Source organism: Mytilus galloprovincialis, chromosome 8 (genome assembly GCF_965363235.1).
Source record: "Mytilus galloprovincialis chromosome 8, xbMytGall1.hap1.1, whole genome shotgun sequence".
In the NCBI taxonomy this organism is placed as follows: Eukaryota; Metazoa; Mollusca; class Bivalvia; order Mytilida; family Mytilidae; genus Mytilus; species Mytilus galloprovincialis.
In genome coordinates, this window is record NC_134845.1 from 39,523,779 (window position 1) to 39,549,515 (window position 25,737).

A 25,737-nucleotide genomic window follows, 5' to 3' on the forward strand; every position below is an offset into this window, starting at 1 on the left:
CTATTTATGAAGCAATGAGCCCTTAAATGAGCATAATTTGGTTTAAAAGGTCAATTTTGGTACTTTTTGTCCATAATTTCAATTGTTTTTGGCATAATTAACCTTGGCCTCCATCTACGATCCAAAAAGTTTTAATATTGATGAAATCTATATCAAAATTGGAATCTTTTGGTTACAACACATTTTGGATTGTAAGTGGCGGCCAATGTGTTTCAAAAGCTTTTAGGTCTGAAAAATGCACAAAATCATCATATTTTGACAAAATGTCCAAAATGGGCTTACTTTTGGCAAATATCTTGTACTCTTATGAAAAGAACTGATATATTTAGCATTTATACTCTTTATATAGACCCATTTACGGACTAAATTGAGACCTTTTTGGTGTTTTATGATAAAGTTGATATTTTAGGCCATTTTGTGCCATCAGTGAACCTTGTCCTTTCTAGCAAGTGAAAATCTGAGTAAAAATTAATGAATTACCTCCCTTTGACCATTTGATATTTCAGACATTGATCATTCTAACCATTATGACAGACTCAGTATTACAGTACAAGTTATATGAGTATCCATCTCTCACTAAACAGATAAGCTGGTGTATAACATTCATTCCATTGTTACCACTGTTATATGCAGCAGTTCTATGCTACAGAAATGATTTCTCATCCTTCAGACAAGCAAGTATTATAACTTTAAATTATCAGATTACCTATTAGAAACAGAATTATAAAAGAGATATTGTGTATTTTAATGGCATAACAGTCAGTTATTTATCTGATAATACACCAAAACAACAAATAAAGATGTAATGGCTGTTCTTCATCTTAAAGTCACACTGAAGTCTTCAAAATTGAGCTAAAGTTGTATTCGTATAGTGAAGATTTTATCAAAAAAGGAATATAGAAAATAGTAAAATAACAAAAATTCCAAACTCTGATGAAAATTCAAAATGGAAAATCCACAATCAAATGGCAAAATTTCAAGCTTAAACACATCAAATGAATGGATAACATCTCTGTCTTTTAGCTTGATAATTTTATGTTTTTACATTTTAAGTGTTTTTACATTTTACCATATAGTGGGTGTAAAACTTTTCACTTAAAAAGGTTTGAAAAATATTTTGGCGAATTCAAAACTTTTATCAATTCCTTCATATGTGCACTATTAAATTGGCGGAATTATTTTGGCCATGACTATCTGCAAAAATTTACACCCGGTGAAAATAACCCGCTTGGATACAGTATATTAAGTAGCTGTTCTGTTTACCATTACTTATTGTTTTACAAATAATGCTTTCTTACATCATATGATGTTCATTTCTGTTAGTTCATCTAGCAAGTAACTTATCATTTCTGACAACATGGGAGACAACTCTTCATATTATTATGATGGCATGCTGTTTGGCATCTCATAAAAAAAGTGGCTTTATGTAACTGTATACACTTTCATTCCAAACACAGTTAAAGGAGAGAAATCAAATATGAAGGGACATCATCTTGTTTATGCGACAATTAAAGTTCAGTGATTGTATTTATGAGGGCAACACATATAAATATCATGAATGAATTTTTTGTTGGAAATGATCAATCAATATTTTTCTGGGGGAAATCTTTGGTTGATTTGATAGAAAAAAGGCACATTTGTAGAAGCAAATCATGTTTGCATAATAATTTGAGTAAAAGTAAACTGACATAAAAAATAGAACAATATTCACTAAAGATTTTTTTTTCAAATCTTATTTTGATGACAAATGGGATTTTGAGAGATTATTTCAAATATGTCATGTGCTTTCTGAAGTCATAAAAAACAGCTTTGGTAATTTCAGTGGTATTCTTGGAGCATTAATTCAATATTTCTTTGAAGAGAGATTCTCGTTGTAGTCATTGTGTAGTCACTGCTAATTGAAACAATTTGAGCTAGAGTTACTTCCCCTCTGTCACTGTTGAAGGTTTAAGTGTGCAAATGCCTAATCAGCACTTTCAGATAGATTTACTGAAAAAGTTTTTGATGTCCCATTTATGGGCATTATGTTTTCTAGTCTGTGCCTCCGTCTGTCTGTTTGTTTGTCCGTCCGTTCGTCCGTCTGGCCTGTTTCAGGTTAAAGTTTTGGTTATAGTTTTTGGTCTAGGTAGTTTTTGATGAAGTTGAAGTCCGATCAACCTTAAACTAAACGTGTTCCCTATGATATGATCTTTCTGCTTTTAATGCCAAATTAGAGATTTTATCCCATTTTCAGGGTCCACTGAACATAGAAAATGATAATGCGAATGGGGCATCCATGTACTTGGGACACATTCTTGTTTTTTAGCTCACCTGGCCTGACGGCCAATTGAGCTTTTCTCATCACTTTGTGTCCGTCATCGTCAGGGGTCGTCTGTTAACTTTTACAAAAAACTTCTCCTCTGAAACTACTGGGCAGAATTTAACCAAACTTGGCCACAATCATCATTTGGATATTAAGTTTAAAAAATGTGTCCGGTGACCCGGGAACCAACCAAGATGGCCGCCATGGCTAAAAATAGAACATAGGGGTAAAATGTTGATTTTGGCTTATATCTCTGAAACCAAAGCATTTAGAGCAAATCTGACATATGGTAAAATTGTTTATCAGGTCAAGATCTTTCTGCCCTGAAATTTTCAGATGAATTGGACAACCCCTTGTTAGGTTGCTGCCCCTGAATTGGTAATTTTAAGGAATTTTTGCCGTTTTTTGTTATTATCTATTCAGATAAAGATAAACTGTAAACAGCAATAATGTACAGCAAAGTAAGACCTTAAAATAAGTCAACATGACCAAAATGGTCAATTGACCCCCTAAGGAGTTATTGTCCTTTATAGTCAATTTTTAACAATTTTCATAAAATTTGTAAATTTTTACCAACATTTTCTACTGAAACTACTGGGCCAAGTTCATTATAGATAGAGATAATTGTAAGCAGCAAGAATGTTCAGTACAAACACATCACCATCACCAAAACACAATTTTGTCATGAATCCGTCTGCGTCCTTTGTTTAATATTCAAATAGACCAAAGTGAGCGAGACAGGCTCTTTAGAGCCTCTAGTTTTTAAATTTTAGCTTTATTCATCACTACAATCTAGTATGGATCTCATATCAGACTAGTGTGTATTGCATGTCAGTTAGTCAAATTGGCTGCCAATGAAATCTCTCCAACTCAAATTACAATATTTTGAAATTTATCTATTATCTTAAAAAATATGGTTTTAATTTGCTGAATTTGTTAGTTATGAATAAAAAAAAAATATTCAATAGAACATAATCATTATGAATTTATGTATACTTAAAAGAATACATTCTTTTTATAATAAAAAGCAATTGATGGTACAACCAAAAACTAAAATATTTGTTATATTTTAGAAATACAAGGACCTGACAAAGACTCCAACTGATTGGGGTCCAGGACCCTTAGGAAACCAGGAACCAGGGACTGAACCTCCAGACTATGTCATCTGCACCCCAGACATCTTCAGACCAGAGACTGGACTAGCTTTACTCACTGCTAACCTGTACATACCTAATCTGAAAGGACTGATAGATTTAGAGGTAGGTTAAATCAAAAATACAATTTTTTGCATGATGTAGCTTTGTACTGTGATGTGTCAATATTTGATAATTTTTTCTGGACAAAATCTTTAACACGTAATACTATGTAGATTTATAAAAAGTTTGCCAATGAAACTCCTGGTTTTATTGGTAATTAACAATACAGAGAAGAACCTTAATGCCATTGTTGTAACATTAAGGCGCTTTGTTAACAACTACTAGTGAAATAAAGTATCTAAAGTTGGAAAAAAAAGGACAAAATCTTTGAACACATAAAGAGTTATCTATTCCAAAAGTGGTTTGAAAGTGCCTAAAAAAGTCGTATCTTCTTCAAACTTTGATTGATTTTGGGATTGATGAGGTTAAGTTCAAGGTCACAGCAGTTGTTGATTAGTTTGAAATTTGACATGTTTAGAGTTTTTACTTGCCATGAGTAACATAGTAGGGACCACAATTTGAACAGGAACTGCTTATGGTGTTGTTCGTCGATGTTCGATCTGGTTATTCTGTAGAATCTGTTCATGTGTTGCACCATCTTCTGTGAAGTGTTGTTTGCCTGGTTTTTTTTTCATTATGGGTTGATTGCCTCCTTAGTATCTTTCCATTTCTTTTTTTCAGAATTTTGACTTTCGCTAATTAATTTCTGATAAGGTGTATATGTACTTCTGATAAACCATTGATGCTATTAGAAATGTGTTTGCATCAAGATTCAAATATCCTATTTTCAATAGAATTTCAAGGTCTCATTCAAAAGTCATTATTTTATGAATTTGAAGTTATAATACTATTCTCTGAGTAGTTGAAGGAATGAACAACTGTTTTAAAGCTCCTAACTTCCAAAACCTGCAATAGTATCCTACCAAGAAAATTATTGAAAAAACAAGGAGAGACATTATAAGTTATATGGTTCGCTACTGACCCCATACGGATCCATAGAGGGTTAGTAAAATCCATAGGGGTGAGGCCGGAGGCCGAGTCCCCTATGAATTTTATTCACCCTCTATGGATCCGTAGGGGGTCAGTAGTTAACCGTATAACGAATTTATCGGACGCTGGACTTTTTCTGCGGCGTTTTGTTGAAAAATAAACAACGAAACACAACAACATTAATAGATGATGTCGCCATTAACGCGTCATGAACCCCATATGAAACTTACTAACCCCATACGGTCTCATAGGGGTCACCACGTGACGGCATTTAACCAATCACAACGTGATAATTCATCTGTGGTCCGATAAATACCAATATCTGGATGTTTTCTTGTTTTTATCATTTTCTCTATTTTCATGATACACATTTTACCACAAAAATTTAGGGACGACATCAAAAGTTCAATATAGGATAAAAAACTTAATTCACATAGTTTTTTCACTGACCCCCCCCCCAACCCCCCTCTTAACTTAATTTGGGAAAAATTGATTTACCAATAGGGATATATGTAAAAATCAATTTTAGATATACAAAACTTGCAGAATTTTAACCCCCTCACCCCCAAACTATTTGATTTAAGTTTTTTATCCTACATCGATCTTTTGATGTCGTCCCTTACCTTTCACAATCATTTCAATATCCTTTGAATGCATTGTACAAGGCTATGAAATGTGAATATTAATCTCAGGGAATATTAAACTCCTCATTTATGACCCAAAATTTTCACATAAAAATTACTTTATATACAGTATATCTTTTGTGAGTTTTATGGTCCCTTGTTTCTGCTCGATCGAGTCACAAATAGGTAAGGTTTGATATATTAAATTATTAATGTTTTTAAGAATTTTTATATGTAGCATTTCATTGTATCAAGCCCATAACTGTTCATGATACATTAAATATATACAATGAAATTTTCAAATTTCCTGTACTTTGAATAGATTATTATTTTATAGGAATAGTGCATCATACTTTTATGCACCATCTTAGTCAATAAATTTGATAAGTACTTATAATGTTATTTGATACTGTCAAAATTGTTTTCAGTTTTTTGCAAAATTAGTGCTTTAAGCTACAAAACAATACGGTATCTTGCAATATATGTGTTGTAGCTATAAAACTGAGGCAATAGTCTTTAACTGTTGTTAAAAAAAACCTGAGGGAATCTGTTGAACTTCAGAAGGAAAAAAACAGATGTATCTACAGGGGGTTTATTGCTATGTATGCATCACCAGCCTTGAAAACCCACATTTACAGATTAATGGTCAAATTTTAGAGATCTACAGATCTAAAGGTTTTTGTACTGATATGACTTCAATGATGCATTTCAGTTAATAAAATTTGAAATTGTACCAAAACCAATTCCCTCATTTGAAGTTGAAAGATTTGACTGATAAATTAGACCATTTTGTTGTGTTTTTTGCTCTCATCATTTTTTACATTCAAAACTTTGGGTATTATTTGTATGTGTTTTCCAATTGTACAAAGACAATTTCACTATAAAACTCACATTTCTGTTTTGGGACCTATCTCTTTCATAAACCTATGAAGAATTATGCCAAAGCGATTTCTATTCATATCACATTTTCAATGATTGTTTTAGATAAGTTATATTGATTAACTTTGCACACCCTCACTATATATTTCAGTAAAAACCATGTAATGGGGATTCTTTTCTATTTATTTTGAAGATTGAAACTCATATTTAGTCCTAGATTACAAATTTTACAGTTTTCCTATGCTTTAGGATTTTCGTTTATACTTCATTGGGACACTTTTTGACAAGTTAGAAAAAAATGTCTAACAGTATAATTTCAGTCTTACCATTGGAGAATATTATATTAGGAAATAAAGCAGACCGAAAGGGTTAACAAATAGAGTAAAAGTTTATGTCACACTTTGGATATATAAAAATAGTAAGAAGTGCATGGTATACTAGGGGTATACTAAAAAGTAAGAAGTTCATACCATCAAGGAGGTAAACAAAAGGAGAAAAAGGTCATAGCAAATTGGGTCATACAAAAAGACTAAAGTATTTCATGTCACAATTTGAGTATGCAAATAGCATAAGTATTTTTGTAACACTTGAAAGAGTAAAATGTTCATGTCATACTGGGTATACATACAAAAAGAGTAAGATGTCCATGCTGCACTTTGGATATATAAATAACATAAACTTTCCTGCCACAAAAGAGTAAGAAGTTTATGCCATACTGGGGTTAAACAAAAAGAGTAAGAAGTTTATGCCATACTGGGGTTATACAAAAAGAGTAAGAAGTTTATGCCATACTGGGGTTATACAAAAAGAGTAAGAAGTTCATGCTGCACTTTGGATATATAAATAACTTAAACTTTCCTGCCACAAAAGAGTAAGAAGTTTATGCCACACTGAGGTTAAACAAAAAGAGTAAGAAGTTTATGACATACTGAGGTTATACAAAAAGAGTAAGAAGTTTATGCCACACTGAGGTTAAACATAAAAAGTAAGAAGTTCATGACATACTGGGGTTATACAAAAAGAGTAAGAAGTTTGTGTCATACTGAGGTTATACAAAAAGAGTAAGAAGTTCATGCCATACTGTGGTTATACAAAAAGAGTAAGAAATTTATGCCACACTGAGGTTAAACAAAAAGAGTAAGAAGTTTATGACATACTGGGGTTATACAAAAAGAGTAAGAAGTTCATGTCATACTGAGGTTATACAAAAAGAGTAAGAAGTTCATGCCATACTGTGGTTATACAAAAAGGAGTAAGAAGTTTATTGACATTCTGAGGTTATACAAAAAGAGTAAGAAGTTTGTGCCATACTGGGGTTATACAAAAAGAGTAAGAAGTTAATGCAATACTGGGGTTATACAAAAAGAGTAGGAAGTTTATGACATATACTAAGGTTATACAAAAAGAGTAAGAAGTTGATGCCCTACTGGGGATTTACAAAAAGAGTAAGAAGTTCATGCCATACTGTGTTATACAAAAATAGTAAGAAGTTCATGCCATAGCGAGTTTATACAAAAAAGAGTGAATTGTTCATGCCATACTGGGGATATACAAAAAGAGTAAGAAGTTCATGCCATACTGATGTTATACAAAAAGAGTAAATTGTTCATGCCATACTGGGTATACATACAGAAAGAGTAAGAAGTTCATGCATGCCATACTGAGGTTATACAAAAAGAGTAAATTGTTCATGCCATACTGGGGATATACAAAAAGAGTAAGAAGTTCATGCCATACTGATGTTATACAAAAAGAGTAAATTGTTCATGCCATACTGGGTATACATACAAAAAGAGTAAGGAGTTCATGCATGCCATACTGAGGTTATACAAAAAGAGTAAATTGTTCATGCCATACTGGGGATATACAAAAAGAGTAAGAAGTTCATGCCAAACTGGGGATATACAAAAAGAGTAAAAAGTGCATGTCATACTGGGGTTTTACAAAATGAGTAAGAAGTTCATGCCAAACTAGGGATATACAAGAGTTCTTTCAAAAAAATGATTTGAGCAGAGCAATTCAACAAAAAGAAAAGATTGTAAAGTCATTACTGCGATACAAACTTTCCTCTTTTTGGATTAGGGAGCTGCTCTAAAATCTTAAGCAATAGATCTATTTGAAAGAGATGTTGTTAACTAAAAGGACGCTTACAGTATTATTTACATCATTTCATGATAACAGTTTTGTTTGAGATTTAAAGACAATGTTGTTTTGTGAATGTGATCTCAGGAGGAACACATATATCAAATCTTAAAAATATAAATAGATTTCGTTAACAGTAATGTTTACATAAGGAAAAAAGAAATTATATTAAATTGATTTTAAGTTTGTAAATATAAATGTTTGAATAATAATTGTGATTTAAATCAAAACATTTCTCCAATTCACGTTTAATTTACCACGTTAAAGCAAGGTCAATAGTGGAGAATAATAGCTGTGTACGTTTGTAATTTATAAAAACACAATATAGACGTATAGATGAACTCTACACCTTAGATTTTGGCCAAATTTTTACCATAAAATTTTGTTTAAAACCATTAGACCATTAAATGTTTACAAATTCAGCGGAATTCAAATCAAATAAAGTAAAACAAATTTTTACTTCAGATGATAAAAAGAGAAATCTTGTAAATACAACTGTTTATTACATGATTGACAAATAGAGAATTAAATTTCGGATAAGTTTACAATTCAAACAAACTTTGATTGTTGTCGAAGGTAGGTTTTTATATTTGCTCAGTAAAGGACTTTGTATTTTATCATGTAAAACTTGTAAAGGTATCCAAACAGATTTATTTCCATTGCAAGTAAAATGCATGTTTAATTATCATTTGCTAAATTTGTTTTTTAAATAAATGATGTTTAATTTTAGATTGTTGAATAAATATACAGTGAGGGATATCGTTTGAATAGTTTGAACTTTTGTATCTAACAGTAATGATTTCTGATACATGTGAAGGTTTTTTGAGTGATAGATTAAATTGAAAATAGGAAGTTTGATAGGTAGCGTTTTTTTACCATTGATGGGGTAACATTTATGGATTTAAACAGGTTAAGTGTACAGGAAAGCCATTAGGTCTCATTTTCTGTTTTATAATTCATGGACTGATTACTGTGTATTCATTTATTTTCGTGCATGGGTATCAATTTTTGTTGATTGAGGAAAACTTGCATCTTCATGCATATTTGATTTCATTTTTTTGGAAATTTCTGCATGCAAATTAAAGCCTATAGAAAGTTTGTAATTTGTTGAAGATTTGAATTTGTGGTTCACCTGTACTCACGAAACCCACAAAATTGGTATCCAACGAATAATAACAATTCCACAGAATCAATATAAAAAAGAAGATGTGGTATGATTGCCAATGAGACAACTATCCACAAAAGACCAAAATGACACAGACATGTCCAAACATAAGTATGATCCAGCATCACCTGAGTCTAGTTGTATAGTGTCCTCTAGATGTCTTTCTTGGTTTAGTTGTGTTGACGGTTTACTGTCTAGGGGATGGTTACCCTAAGACCCTTTTATTCATAGTTTTACCCGTGTTAGATTTTTGTTGTATTGAATTATGATGTCATTAAGTGGACGGTGGTCAGTAATAAACATTGGTAGATATTGTCTGCCTGTAAGTGTTGCAGGCCAAGGCTGCCAGATCTTTAATTTTAAATTGTGTGTTGTAGTATTACTTTCTAAGTTCCTTTAGTTCATACACAATTCTTTATTGCTTACTGTGGATTCAGTTATTTTCGTGGGTATCAATTTTTGTGGATTATAAGGAAAACTTGCATGTTTGTGGATATTCAAATTTGTGGTTTTGCAGAAGTCTGCACACAAGCCTATAAAAAAAAATTATTTTTCGTTGAACATTGAATTTTGTGGTTCACCTGTATCCACAAAATCTACGAAAATTTGTATCCATCGAAAAATAAGGAATCCACAGTAATTTGAACATATTTTATTGGCAAAAGAGATTGGACACAAGTTCAAACAACATTAGTGATGTCCTCTCCCTCAACTTTATTACTATGGATAGAGCCTCAGTGGATGAAATAAAAAAAAAAGTCTTAAAAACCATTGAACTTTATACATGTTTTATTGATGAAGCTGAATTTCCATAGGAGGGGTTGAATTTTATTATTACGTCATAGATGTGGTCCGCAAATTTTTTAATTATCAATATTAAACTTGTGAGGCCCCTTATGAAATAAATGATTCAAACATATACCATTAAAGGATTCTCCTATTTATCTTTGAACTTTATAATCAATATCAATATTATTTTGATAATCTCCTAAAACTACTTTCTTATAAAAGTAAAACTGCTGGATCAAAGATCAAGAATTTTAAGGCATTCTTTTAAACGATTTTTTTAAATCATACAATATTATGTGATTTTTAGATTATATAATTTTCTATATCAAGTGTTGCTAGGTCAGAAAGAAGGCTTACAGTAAAATTTGCGTCAACATCATAATAGTTAAAAAGCGTGGATCATTGTATTTTCTCTAATCCTTTCTGTTTGTGAATTCATCTATGACAATAACTAGCAAATGTAATTGAAAAACTTGTCTGTCCTCACACCTGAAAAATTATGATAGGCTGTGTATTGATAATTTATATTAATCAACATTGATGTTTATAACAAAATATCTGTAGACTAGGATTACATGCTGCAAATATTAATTTTCTGTTGAATAAAGATTTATTTTATTTTTTATTGACATATATATTAGGATATTTGAACAGAGTGCAAATAATATAAATGCAATTTGATAGCTGTATATATTTATATTACTATGTCAGGGGTTAAAGAGGGTTAGGGATAGTATAAATCTCTCAATACAGAAATGCATAACCTTTTTACACAAGTATTAAAGTGTTAATGTTCATGATGATATTTAGTCCCCCTATTATTTTTAAACAATTGAATCTCTTTACACAAGATATTTTAAAGTGACACATGAAGGATCATGAAGGCCTCAGTGAAGTAGAGTCTAGTTGCTGACCATAACCTTCTTGTATAATAGGTTCAGTGACAGATCCAGAACTTTTCCTAAGGTGGGGCCTGCTCCAGTCATGCTTCAATGATTCCCTATATAATCAACCAAATTTTTCGCACTAAAGGGGGGGCCCGGGGCCGGCGGCGGTGTTAGCTCACTTCTTAAAAGCTATATATTTTAGAAGGTGGAAGACGTGGATGCTTCATATTTTGTATATAGATGTCTCATGTTACGAAGTTTCCGTCAGTCACATGTCCACTGTTCTTGACCTCATTTTCATGGTTCAGTGACCACTTGAAAAAAAAGTTCAGATTTTTTGTAATGTTAAATTCTCTCTTACTGTAAGTAATAGGATAACTATATTTAATATGTGCGTACCTTGCAAGGTCCTCATGCCCGTCAGACAGTTTTCACTTGACCTCACCCTCATTTCATGGATCAGTGAACAAGGTTAAGTTTTGGTGGTCAAGTCCATATCTCAGATACTATAAGCAATAGGTCTAGTATATTCGGTGTATGGAAGGACTGTAAGGTGTACATGTCCAACTGGCAGGTGTCATCTGACCTTGACCTCATTTTCATGGTTCAGTGGTTATAGTTAAGTTTTTGTGTTTTGGTCTGTTTTTCTCATACTTTACGCAATAGGTTTACTATATTTGTTGTATGGAATAATTGTAAGGTGTACATGTCTAGCGGGCAGATGTCATCTGACCTTGACCTCATTTTCATGGTTCAGTGGTTATAGTTAAGTTTTTGTGTTTTGGTCTGTTTTTCTCATACTTTATGCAATAGGTTTACTATATTTGTTGTATGGAATGATTGTAAGGTGTACATGTCTAGCGGGCAGATGTCATCTGACCTTGACCCCATTTTCATGGTTCAGTGGTCAAAGTTAAGTTTTTGAGTTTTGGACTTTTTATCTATAGTGCGGTGACTGAAGGCAGAATTTTTTGAATTTAATCTCCCCACCGAACACACACCTACATAATATATCATTGGAAAGAGGAAATCGTTTACTATAATAATATGCCTGTCGTCAGAACTTGATATGGTCACATTTTTTTTAAATTGAGGTCAAAGGTCATATGCAAAAATCTGTGAAAATTTGAGATGGTTTCAATTTTGACATTTTTTTCTATTTTTAAACTCTACCTTATTACAAATGATACCGTTTTGGCTTTAGTAATGTTTGTTATTATACATAAACCTTAATCATTGAGATTTTTTTATCAAAAAAATCCTAAAACGACGTTTTATTAACAAAACTTCAAAAATCAAGTTTTCAACCTATAAAATGTTTAGAGCACCTTAACCTTATGAAAAATATCAATTTCAGGTAAAAATCAAGTGTCATGCAGGACAATACTTTAAAATTATTTTTTAAACTATCATAGTGGGTGAGGTATCAAACCAAAGCCATAGAACACTACAGTCAAATATGACCTCAAATTGAATTTGCGGATACTTCAGGTTTTTTTATAGACTACTCGTTGCTTTTGGTTTTTTCTCACAATTATTACTACTACCATAGTATTATCTTTTGTTGTGTATTTAACTTTGGTTAATATCTATTACATTATAGGTTTTGCAACTATATCCCCCCTTTTTTCGCTTGAAACGTACCACAAACTTCAAAAGTATTCCATATACAAAAAGAAAAAGATGTGATATGATTGCAAATGAGACAACTATCCCAATGAGACCAAATGAGACATAAAACAATTATAGGTACCGTACGGGCTTCAACAATGAGTAAAATTCATACTGCATAGTCTTCAATTCCCGAAATGAATAATGTAAAACAAACAAAAAATCTAACGGCCTGATTAATGTACAAAATAAATAAGAAAGAAACAAATATAGTATATAGAAACAAACGACAAACACTGCGTTACCGTCTCTTGACTTGAAACAGACGCATACAGATAGTGTACTTTTTAAGGGCACGCCTACACTCCCCTAACCTCGGGGCTGGAACCGTGTGTACCAGTGCAACAAGCTTTATACCAAATCAACCGCTATCTCCATCATCTTCATTTTCATCAACCGTCACAAGACATGTTTTAATATTTCTACACATTTCTTTCATGGCCACAGGTCTGCACATGAAAGGTTCTGCTCAAAGCAAACACGTTATTTTGAGTTTTTCTTTACAAGTACAGATAAGGTATTGTAGGAAGTCCGAAGACATTTGTTCCAAAAAAAATACCAGCTTCAAACCATCCCTATCAATTCATTCAAGATTTAACAGATATGTAAAAGGGGGCTAGGAAGGTGTGTTGACATTCATATGCTTGTCTGCAAAGATGCTGGGGAAACATTATATGAGACGTACACACTATCTTGAATTCGCTCAATGTCATGGTTGGCAACAAACTAGATAGCGTCGCACTTTACTTTAAGAAGCATAAAATCCATTGGCATTCAATGTTTCAACAAGGTGTTTTGAACCAAGCTCATTGTACATTTGTAAAAATTCTAAATGAAAAGGAGTAAAACAAAAACGATTGCATCAACAATTGCTTAGCATTTCCACAATTTCTCTGGTGCCATTTCCTGAGAATAGTCTTGGCTGTATGCAGTTTCATTGAGTAACCATAGAATGAATTGCAATAAATACGAAGGCATTGACTGAATTGAGAAGAAAGAGACAATTCATCCGAAGTTGGGTAGTCTTCTTTAGAGTTTCGATGTCTTTTCTAAGTAAACTTGCAGCGGAATGAAATATCTGTCCGTTATTTGTGTCTATTACAGTTGACATTGAGATTTCGAGGTCAGTTTTCAATTGACTAGAAGCTTATATGGCATCTTAAATAGTTATTTTGCTACTAAATATTATGTTATATTTGCCTTGAACTTGTTGAAGTTGATTGACAACTGAATTTCTATAGAAATTAATGAGTTTAGACTGCATTTTACATGTAGAATATTTTAAATTAGAATCAGCCGGAAGAAATGATCTATATTTATCAAGTAACGGTGCCATGAGGAATGACCATTAAATCGTTGTCAATAGCCAAAATAAAATTAGTAAAAGCAGTATCGTGTTCTGAGATATCTGCTTCCACGGGTTTGGATTTTTTTTTTTCGTTTTTAGCAAATAATTTGTAATACAACCAAAATGACAGAGTGCTTGAAGTTTAAAAGATGGACGGGAAACTATTTCAACTTTAACTTTATCTGACACGCATAAAACATTTTTAATTCGCTCATCTGATTCAAACTTGAGTATTTTTTTATCTTTCTAAAATGTTTTGTTGAACGACTGCATTCTTGAACGTATACAAATACCCGAAACTGAGGGATAACAGTCAGATAATTGTATGTCGTCATTAAATATCAGACTAGAAGCTTCCTCGTTCTAAAAGGGGGAACAAATATGTTTACTTTGTAAGTTTTGTAGCATGAACGATGATAAACTGCCTTCACAGAGTTCTTCAAATTAACAGCTTTCGCATGAAACATCTTGATGTTCACCTCATGATCATCCAATCTTTTATGCAATGCAGATACAAAAATCGACTTCCTTAAACTAGTAAATTGACACAAAATTTCAATCAAGGGTTTTTTGTGGCATATTATGCAGTGCATAAAATTTAACAACTTTTGTCTTTTCTTTGGACTTAATGGAGCAATTTGCAAAGGACTTGACATATCACGGAATATTTACTGAAACTATCCGTCAATTATTTTGATTTTACAATAAGACTTTTCTGACAAAGTATTTGATGTTTTATAACGAAAAAACATAGAATATAAACATATACATACAAAGTATGTGCATATATCAGTGCACTTTAATTGAAAATATGTGTATATAATAGCGAAAAAGGTAGTAATTTCATATATCATTTGAGAGCAAATTATTGACTAATACACAAAATGTGACGGAAGGCAAGTGATTGAGTTCCGTGATGAAAATGAAGATATTTACTCGATTCTTTTCCGTTGATTTCTTAAGGTTTTTTTCATATTTTGGTTCCGAAATTTTTATCACTGACAAGTTTTATTAAATACTATATGCTTAAAATATTATGGGATAATTTTTATTACTACTATGAAGAAGAAACTAAAGTTTGAGTTTGAATTTGCAATTAAAATTACCTCAATTTTAAATAGTCTAAACTTCGCAAATTTTATAGATTAGAAGAAAATAAAATACTGAATAGAATATTTTGACATATATTAATAGCTTCAGGAAAAACTATTTCAATTAAATGTAAGCAAACATTGTATGGAGAGTTGTCTCATTGGCACTCACACCACATCTTCCTATATCTATATACACATTTTTTCATTTTGAAAAAGGGGGGTTGAAACTCTCCAATATACTACCAGTCATTAAAACGACTTTTTAGAAAAAAGTGACCGTACGAAATTTTGACGACAGGGCAAAAACTAAAGAAGACATATTTGTCTTTAAGTTAAGACCATTTTTAGCCGTGTGTTATTTGGGGAGATTAAACTCGCGATCTAGACGACTTTTTACACTTCTGTCACCGCACTACTAATACTATATGTCATAGGTCAACTATATTTGGTGTATGGAAATATTTTATGATGTATATGTCAGACATGACGTTATTTGACCTTGACCTGGTTTTCACGGTTCATTGCTCAGTGTTAAGTTTTTGTGTTTTGGTCTATTTTCTTAAACTATAAGCAATAGGTCAACTATATTTGTTGTACGGAAGCATTGTTAGCTGTACATGTCTGCCTGGCATATGGTTCAACTGACCTTAACCTCATTTTCATGGTTCATGTTAAGTTTATGTGACAGTCGTAATAAAGCTTTATATTTAGGAGTATCAACATAATATCAATGATTAGTAAAGAAGGCGAGACATTTCATTGTGTGCACTCTTGTGATGAAGTTGGCGTTGAAACTTAGTACACATGTTCCCTATGATATGATCTTTCTAATTTTTATGCTGATTTCACAGTCCACTGAACATAAAAAATTATGAGTCCCGGCCACCATATTCTATATGTGCCTGTCTTAAGTAAGCCTGTAATTCAGTAGTTGTGATTTGTTGCTGTCTGCTATTTATTTTTTTCATTTCTTGTTTTTAACATAGTTAGTTTTCTCTTTTGAAATATTTTGTATTTTGTCACTGTACATAGAAATGTTATGGTGGGAAGTTTAAGTACATTATCTGGTTAAATTTTTTGGTATCACTTTTGATGTCAGTTGTTTAAGCTTTGGTTACATCTACTTGAAGCTGAGTACATTGCTTCATTGCTGGGTTAACTTTATAGGAAATTTGTACTATGTATGATGAACATTTAAATTCTCCAGTCAGCTAAACCCACAAAATCAATGGAAATTTGTATCTCTTGTTAATAACAACAATTCCATGATACATTATTTATGTATCCTAAATACAGTAATTGTTAAGTAAACTTTTACATGAGTCTTAATTCATAACAGCAAGTATAGAAATTAATAAAAATGAATTGGTCAAACTGATTCAGTTGACCTGACCCTTTCTGACTTCTTCAAGATTTGTTTGGATAGTAATTACAAAAGTTACTCTGACAACAAATCTCACACATGGTGGCTGTGCTCAACTCCAATTTGAATTGACGAGGATTGTCAGTTTTCTTACTGAAGGTCAGTAGTTCTCTCCAAGCACTCTGGCTTTCTCCACCATTAAAAGCTAAATGCCACAAAATAGCACAATAGTATTAAAGGTGGCATTAAACACCAATCAATTAATTGAAAAACATATTTTTTTCTTTTTCTTTAATTTAAAATTGTTGCTTATACCTTTATAAGATATAGTGAACTGTTTCAACCAGAAGTGCATGTAGGGTTTGGTTCTATAATTTTTTTTTTCTATAAAAAGGATATAGATATGAAAATAAGAAGATGTGGTATAATTGCCACTTGCCAATAATACAACTCTCCATACCATGTAGTTAACTACGAAAGGGCCCAAAATGACAAATGTAAAACAATTCAAACGAGAAAACTAAAGTCCAGTATAAACATTTTACCTGTGTTACAGTTGTAACTTTCACTTAGAGACTTTCAAGTGGTCATCAAATACCATAAATTTATTGATGCCTTGATAAACTTTAAAAAGATATATGACATACTGTATAAGCACTAATTTTCGTGGGGTTAAAATTTCGTTGGTTTTGTATCCAAAAGTAAGTTCGTGGGGATTTAATTTCGTGGTTTTTATGTTGAGAAAACATATTTTAATGTCACTTTCGTAATTGACAATACTCGATAAAACTAATCTTAACTTTTGCCGTTGGGAAAAATCAATAGTGCATTTAATAGTGACAGTGAGCTGTAATTAAGTTTTGTGAACTTAAATTTTATCATTCATAAATTGTAACAAGAAGTTATTTTTTAACTTAAAAGTACAATAAAGATTTAGTGGCTTATATATTGTTGATAGTGAAAGATCGTAAAAGTACAAATAAAATGAGGATTTTTGTTGTTGTCCTGATTTAATTAATTTCTTTGGTAAGTTCCAATTTCACATTTTCAAACCTGAAATTTGTATTTTTTTCATCACTAATGATCTTCATGCAATGTTAACCTCATATCCCCTGGAAGATTCTCAAATATTAATTTCCAGTTTTGGAACATGGATTTTGAAATTGCTGGCTGCAGGCTGTTATCATTAGTTATAAAAACGATTTTCTTCATGTTACGTGATATTGGTTTGAAAACACGGGATATATCTATTTTGTCTAAACTGTATCTTATTTCATTGTTGCATGATGTAATTTTAAATTTTAATTGTCATTAAGATCGATAGATGATTTTCAACTTATTATGGGATAGAAATTTAATTCCTATAACTACCATATTAGCAATGATATTGAGGGGTCTGTTTTACCATGCAACAGCTGGAAATTAGGATAGATTTATTTAACTTTTTGATATTTTGTTTCCCACCCATAAACTGCTATTGTATTTCAATTAACTGCTGAGTAATTCACATCCTTAGCACCACAGTTTGGTCAGTTATTTTTAGTTATTTTTTTTTTTTGGGGGGGGGGGGGGGAGTTGATGTTTGTCTATTTTTAGCAGTGTTCTGTGGACTTGTTTTGTCTTGTCCTTTTTCCCCTGCAATGTTTTGTCTAAAATTGTGTGCAATGAAGTGGAAATGAAAACTGTTGTCTTATGTTTCACACGTGCATCAAGTGTTAAAAACTGTTGTCTTATGTTTCACACGTGCATCAAGTGTTAAAAACTGTTGTCTTATGTTTCACACGTGCATCAAGTGTTAAAAACTGTTGTCTTATGTTTCACACGTGCATCAAGTGTTAAAAACTGTTGTCTTATGTTTCACACATGCATCAAGTGTTAAAAACTGTTGTCTTATGTTTCTTATGTGTTATTGCTCTGTTTTAAATATCAATCACCTATTTGGTCTCATGGTAGCATGCTTGCCTATAGTATTGGAAGTTCTTGGGTATGATCCTCTACATATTTAAACTAATGACTTGATATTCAAGCTTCTCTTGTATTTCTACAGTATCAAGCATTTTAAGGAGTAAAAACAAAAGAGATTCACATGTCCACATTTTGATAAGCATATAATATTTGCCACTGGACTTTAAAATATAACCACCAATCCATCATACTGTAAATTCAAAAATTATTGCGTGCATTTATTATTAAGATTTTGTCATTTTAGACCAAAATGTGATTCTAATGTTTACAATATCGTGAAAAATCCTGTTTAATTCATATAAAAAAGGGAAATGCAAATTATTGTGAATATTACCCTGTCACATTTTTCGCAATAATATAAACATTGCAATAATTTCTGAATTTACAGTAGTCAATCAAAATATATTATTTTCTAAAGCTCTGTTTTAAATCCTTGTAAAACTACAAGTTCAAATACATTTGTTTACACTCGAGATCAAAAATTTCTTTTTTTATGAACCTACAAATGATTATTACATTGAAAATTGCAGCCTTTGACTCAAAGGTTGATCCCAATTTGTAATTAAAAAAGGCTTTAACATCCATCAGCCTTCCACTAGATTTAATGTCATAAATATGTATATCGTTGCTGTTCATTTCAGAATCAATACCAACACCTTTAATTGGTATTGTATTAATGAGCTGATCGCTTTCCTCTTTTTACCTTTTTCCCAACATTTTTCTTAGCATCTAATGTAGTATATCGGTCCTAATGTTGTGACATGGAATTCCTTGATTTAGTAAGCTTATTGTGTCTGTCATGGATTTTATTTAAGTGAAAAGGAACGTTCATATTTTCCGTTGGAGAGATGATGGTAGATTTCCAGGTAACATATTGTAATGTACATTTAATTCTGAATTCTATAAGTAATAAACAAATAAATGTAGTGCTTCTCCCCCAGGTATATGTTAAGGTTTAGGGAGTCCCTACCGTAAGAGTGTAGATTCTGCACAGGGTCAGTTGAGGTGTTTAACTTATAAGGATATGCTTGGGTATAAAAAATCCTTTGAGAAATCTTGTGGTTTAGAAAATCCCCAAAGGTAGGCTTGAGTTAAGCAATTATTAAGAGTAAGCTTGTGTGAAAAAAGTTGCTATCGAAAGCTGGGGTGTAGAACATCCCAAGGGTTATCTGTGTTGCAGAAAATCCCATGGTGATGAGGTCACATTGAGATATTATGAAGCTCTGGATTTTTATATCATATTCCATTAAGTTGAGTGCAATTGGTAACAGTTGATGCATGTGTGGAAAATGCTGCATTCTAAACAATTTTGCAAGCCTGTGAAAACAATTATTTGTGAACAGTTTGTAGATTGAATATTGCAATTTGACAAAATTTCTCCTCTGTTTTAATAGAACTTTTGGATTCATTTAGAGAAATTTGCTTCATTTTCATTTGTGTTTAATCTTATTGCAAACACAATTTAATTATACTTGAAACTGGACATTTAGCAAACACTATTTAAATCAATCGGTATGGAACTTTTTGATTGACGAAAACATATAGCAAATTCACCCCCCCCCCCCCTGTCTTTATGCAATCAGTATTTTGAAGTTTTAATGAAATGGTAAAAACAAGCATAACATTTCAATGACATTTTATCAAAGTACAGATTTCAATATGGAACCTTGGCTCACACCGAACATCAAGCTATAAAGGGCCTTAAATATGTTCAATATAACTAGTGAACTGGCATGTGAAACCGGGTTCAAATTCATTTCACACTAACATGTTCTGATCCTGATAAGCTTGTAGTATTTGCCACTGGGCATTAAACACCACTCAGTTCAACCTTATTTGAAAATTTAATAACCTTTAAAGGATTTAAAAAACTATTAAAAATTTTATTAAAATTTTCATTTTCTTTTTGATTCTTCACACCATGTAGGTGTATCCACATCAAAATCTCATTACTCTTAAATAGAACACCTGAGTAGGTAGTTATCATTAAGTTTCCAGGTAATTGTCTCCGTAACAGTTTATGATTACGTATATAACACTTTGTGGCTTGTTAATTAAAGCATGACCTGTTAATCTCAATATAATTATGGTTATTTGTTATAATAATTGATTAGACGACTTGATGCTTTGAAAACAGTACCACTGGGAATCTTGACTCTAGCTTAATTTGCAGGTACATATTGAACAAATCAATCATCTTATTTGTATATTCCCAGAAGTAAAAAAATATGTCATAATAGTTTGTCTTAGAAGGACTTAACGTGATATGATATCAAGATGAAAACAAATTAGTTTTTTCAAATATCACCTTTTAATTTGGTTTTTTATGAAAATTTATTGCGATTCGTTCATTCTCTGAGGCATTATTGATAATAATTTTACATGGAAGTTTTTTCGTAGGATTAAAGCTAAGTGCGAAGACAAATTTCAAAATGTTTCGATTCCTTCATTTACAGGAAACCCAGGGCAGTGATGATTCATCTGGACCTTACCTCTCCGACATGATGACAGTGGACAGTGGCGACACTGAGAGTACAGACGACAGTGGCAACAGTCACCGTGGTAACTGGAGTAGTCGTCTTGACTTTGTCCTGTCTTGTCTGGGATATGTTGTTGGTTTAGGCAATGTTTGGAGATTTCCATACCTAGTTTACAGAAATGGCGGAGGTAAGTTGTTATAAGCGGGGGGATTGTACCTTTATCAGGACTCCGGGATCGGGTGTTTTTTTAAGCTCGGGATTTCGGGATTGACCCTTTCGGGATCTGTGAATTATTTTTTTTAATTTCGGGATGTCGGGATTTAAATTTATTTAAATTTGGGACCTAGGGATTTCAGGATCAGGACCCCTCCTACCCCCTCTTATAACAATCATTTACTTAAATAACTTTTAATCTGTTGATGCATGGCTTAGGCTTTTAGAAGATTAACATGGAAAATTAAATAAAATGGTAACTCAATAAACTCCTGAGCCATGCACTTCTTAATTGGGTTAGTTTCAGAAATATATGATCACTAAATATTCACGATCCCGGTATCAAATGATTGGTTTCTTTACAGGAAGAGTTTTAGAATCTCTTTTTGAAGCAGATCTTTTATTTCTGGCATAACTAATGGTAAATTTATACATGGAGATGGAGGACCACAATTAAACCAGAAAATTAAACCCTACAAAATAGATAAAAAGGGCTTAATATCGTTGGCTTACAAAAGCTTAAACTTCAAATTTTAGGTCTATGGTTATAAAAAAGATAATTGCAATTAGCTAGTCAAACATGATCAGAGTACAAATGAACTGTCAAAACAATTTTTAAATGTATCAGGTGTACCGGTACATGGATTTAATTAAGTTACATGTACATCACTTAGCAGCTCCAAGTCTTATTATATATTAATCGCTATCAGATCTGATTTTTTTTGTTCATTGTCTCTTGCAACTTTTTTTATGTTTCCAAACAATATAAATTGTTATATGACATGCCTTTGGAAATTGATGGTTTTACAGACAATCCTTTTAAGGTATTGAGCTGGAAGTATTGCATGGCTTTGATCATACTGTAAAAAGACACAATGCCTGTCAGCAAATGATAAATATGTTGCATATAGCAAGGAAAATCGATGAATTAAATGCATAACTCTCCTGAAAACACAACAAGACAAAAAATTTTTACTCTGGTGAAAATCAAAGAATTATACAAACACTTTGAATGGAAATACCTGTTATGTATTTAATTGGACAATTCAGAAATACAACTTCCTTGTTTCACTGTGAGAAGCTCATAATTGATGTCTTGACCAATCAAAACATCCATAAAAAGATACAATCCCATAAACAAAACATTACAAACTTGTTTAGTAAGAAAACAGAAAACTTGTCTTTTTATGGGTAAAATGTGGTTTCAAACTTTTATACATGCTTGTTTTAAGGATACCAGTGTTAAATACTGCAATTAATTTAATACATTTTATGTGGGCGATAGTAATTTATAAAGTTAAAAAATAAAAAGGAATTTTAGTATGAGTAGCAATGAGACACCTATCTCCCAGAAACCAAATTACTTGGATTTTAGCAACAATGTGTCACTATATTTCCTTCAACTATAAAGAAAATCCAAACAGTTTAGTTTGCTTTGAGAGACCCTGACATTACAAAAGCAAACTGTGGGCCAGATTTAAAATAAAGCAATAAATGAAATACAAATATGACAGACTGCCACCAACCACAACCACCATATTCAGGCTCTTGATTGATGGGACTAGCACATAAAGAATTTGTTTGGGTTGATATAAATAAGAAGATGTTGTATGAATGTCATATGAGACAACTCTCCATCCAAGTCACAATTTATAAAAGTAAACCATTATAGGCCAAGGAAAAGTCTTCAACACAGAGCCTTTGCTCACACTGAACAGCAGGCTATAGAAGGCCCCAGAATGATAGTGATAAATATTCAAACAAGAAAACACAAAATTAAACATGTTTGTATGATCTCATTATCAAAAGCATTATGTTCAGTTGCTTATATTTTAAGTATCTGTATGTATTTTATGTCATGAACTAGTACACCATATCCTTCTTTTCTATTTTAGGTGCCTTTTTTATCCCCTATATAATAATGTTAGTGACATGTGGAATACCTTTAGTGTTCATGGAGTTAGCATTTGGACAATATGCCAGTTTAGGTCCAGTAACAGTATGGAGATCTGTTCCACTATTTAAAGGTAAAATATATTAGCTAGACATTTTAGTGGAAGTCAACAGAGGACAAATTTTTCTAGAAAAGTTGTATTCAATCAATTTATTTTGCAAGACTTTTATGCACATAAAAAAAAGTATCAAAAGAGAGACTAGGAAGGTGTTTATGGAACAATATTTTTAAAAATAAAATACTAAAAACTAAATTTAATTAAAATGCAGGTCTTGCTACTAAAAAAGTATGAAATATTCATTTTATAGCTAAAACAATGAAAATCAAATTAAGTATTTTGACCATGAACTGAGATTGGTGAAAACTTTTACAGACCATACATACTATGTAAATATAAGGAGATGTGGTAAGATTGCCAATGAGACATAGAGTAAGGAAATAGATGTACATATCTTCACCATATGACCTACAACAAAGAGCAAAACGCATACTGTAAAGTAAGCTATAAAAAGGCATAGAATGACAAAATGAAAAACAATTTAAAAGACAAAAAAAAAAACAACCCTGAAATATGCTAAAAACAATGAACAAAAGGCAAATATGATGGACAGCAACCATTTGCAACCTCTAAACTACAGGCTCCTGACTTAGGACAAGTAATCAAAGAATATGGCTGGATTTAACATCTTTATAAGGGCTCAAATCTCCTCCTAATCTGGAATTTTGGTGTAGTAGCACAACATGAGCAAACTGTTAAGGGCCAAGCACTCATCAGATCACCTGTAAGCGCCATACAAAATTATACAGATAGATACAAACTCTGTTCAAATCTTCAAGTACTTTTTACATGTCTTTATAATGAAAATAATAAAAGTAAATAAAAAATCCTATGTTTTTCAGGTATTGGTATGGCAATGGTTCTCTCAAGCTTTGTTGTTTCTATCTATTACAACATGGTGAATGCTTGGGCAGTTCATTATCTGTTTTCCTCCATGACAGCTACACTTCCTTGGTTTAATTGTGGAAATAAATGGAATAACCCAGACAGTAAGTAAAATCCTTAGATAATGGGATCAGTTTAGAGTATTTGGGCTACTTTTGACCCCGACAAGTACTTAACAAATTTTGATGCTTTGCTTCTCACAGTCCAGATTTTTTAACAGTATGCTTTTTTAACAGTTTCTTAAGTTTTTATATTTCATTTTTTTGTTATGCCCCTCCACTATATATAGATAGGCGTAGGGGGCATTAAGTGTTACACTTGGCCATAGATAGGTACCTCACAAAATTTGTTTCTATTTCTCTTTTTTTCAGTTTAGATCAACCATTTTTAGTTAACATCAACCAAATGTTATGAAACTTATACTTATTACCATAAAACACAGACCAAGTTCAAACTTGAGTGGTGACACTTTTACAGATCTCTAGTTATGTCCCTCTATTTAGTTAAATGCAATCGGGGGAATCAGCTGTTTTTCATGAACACATTCTTCATTTTCTTTATTTGATTTGAATAGAATATTGCAGGAAAACACATGTGACACAGTGACACATAATCTCTAAACATGACAACTAATTTTATTTGGACTAATATAAATCATGCTTATAGACAAGTATGGTAGCCTAATAACTAGGCAAAAAGCTGCGACAAAAAGTAGCATTACTAATATTTTGTTGAACTTGATACTATAAATCTTTTTAACAAACCAAAAACTTGAGCTATTGATTGTCAGCAGAATATGGTGCTTGTCAAATTAAGATTGGAGTAGAATTAAAATATAGGTCAAAATATGGAAAAATGGACAGGTAAATATTGTGTAACATTTTGTACTTCAAAACCTTAATGGATTATGCCTTCTTACAATGAACATTTTTTTCCCTGAATCAATAGTATGCTAAGGGTATTTACAAACTTAAATTTCAAGTGTTGAAACATTTATGAGAGTAATCGTGAGTGTTTGGTTTATTTGAAGGTTTGTTTGTTATTGTATCTCAGGTTATTTGATATGATAAAACATATATTCATTCTAAAGTTTTAGCATCAAAGTGTACTATTTAACTTGAAACTATTCAAACTATCTGATTATCAGTATCAAATGTTGAATCTATGTTCTTTAATAAAACAATGCAGTTTTGGTTCCCAATCACTTTATAACCTTTTCAAGAGTTAACACAGCCATGACATGACAGTAAAGCTTAGAAAAAAATAAACAGCACAACTGTTGCCCATAAATATCTCTTTACAGTGTATTAAATAAACTCATCATAGATACCAGGACTAAATTTTATACATAAAAAAGTTAAAAAGGCCAAACAAAGTACGAAGTTGAAGAGCATTGAGGACCAAAATTCCTAAAAGTTTTGCCAAATACAGCTAAGGTAATCTATGCCTGAGGTAGAAAAGCCTTAGTATTTCAAAAAATTCAAAATTTTGTAAACAGTTAATTTATAAATATAACGATATCAATGATAATTCATGTCAGCACAAACAGTGCTGACTACTGGGCTTGTGATACCCTCGGGGAAATAAATCTCTACCAGCAGTGGCATTGACCCAGTGGTATATATTCGCCAGCAAAAATGAGGGTGATAGGACCTTTATTGAGACTCTGGGATCAGGTGTTTTTTAACTCAGAATTGTGAGATTGACCCTTTCGTGTTCCTGGAGTTCTTTTT

General features: G+C 31.9%; 1 protein-coding gene across 1 annotated transcript in view; it reads left to right on the forward strand.

The window, feature by feature from the left end:
- The window catches only part of LOC143041909 (uncharacterized), a 114,154-nt gene that overhangs the window by 72,801 nt on the left and 15,616 nt on the right, over nucleotides 1-25,737 (forward strand). Inside the window, exons 12-16 of the mRNA XM_076214046.1 lie at nucleotides 507-674; nucleotides 3,376-3,561; nucleotides 20,871-21,081; nucleotides 23,003-23,134; nucleotides 23,962-24,108. Of these exons, the coding sequence (XP_076070161.1) occupies nucleotides 507-674; nucleotides 3,376-3,561; nucleotides 20,871-21,081; nucleotides 23,003-23,134; nucleotides 23,962-24,108 (844 nt within the window). The remainder of the gene's footprint in view (nucleotides 1-506; nucleotides 675-3,375; nucleotides 3,562-20,870; nucleotides 21,082-23,002; nucleotides 23,135-23,961; nucleotides 24,109-25,737) is intronic.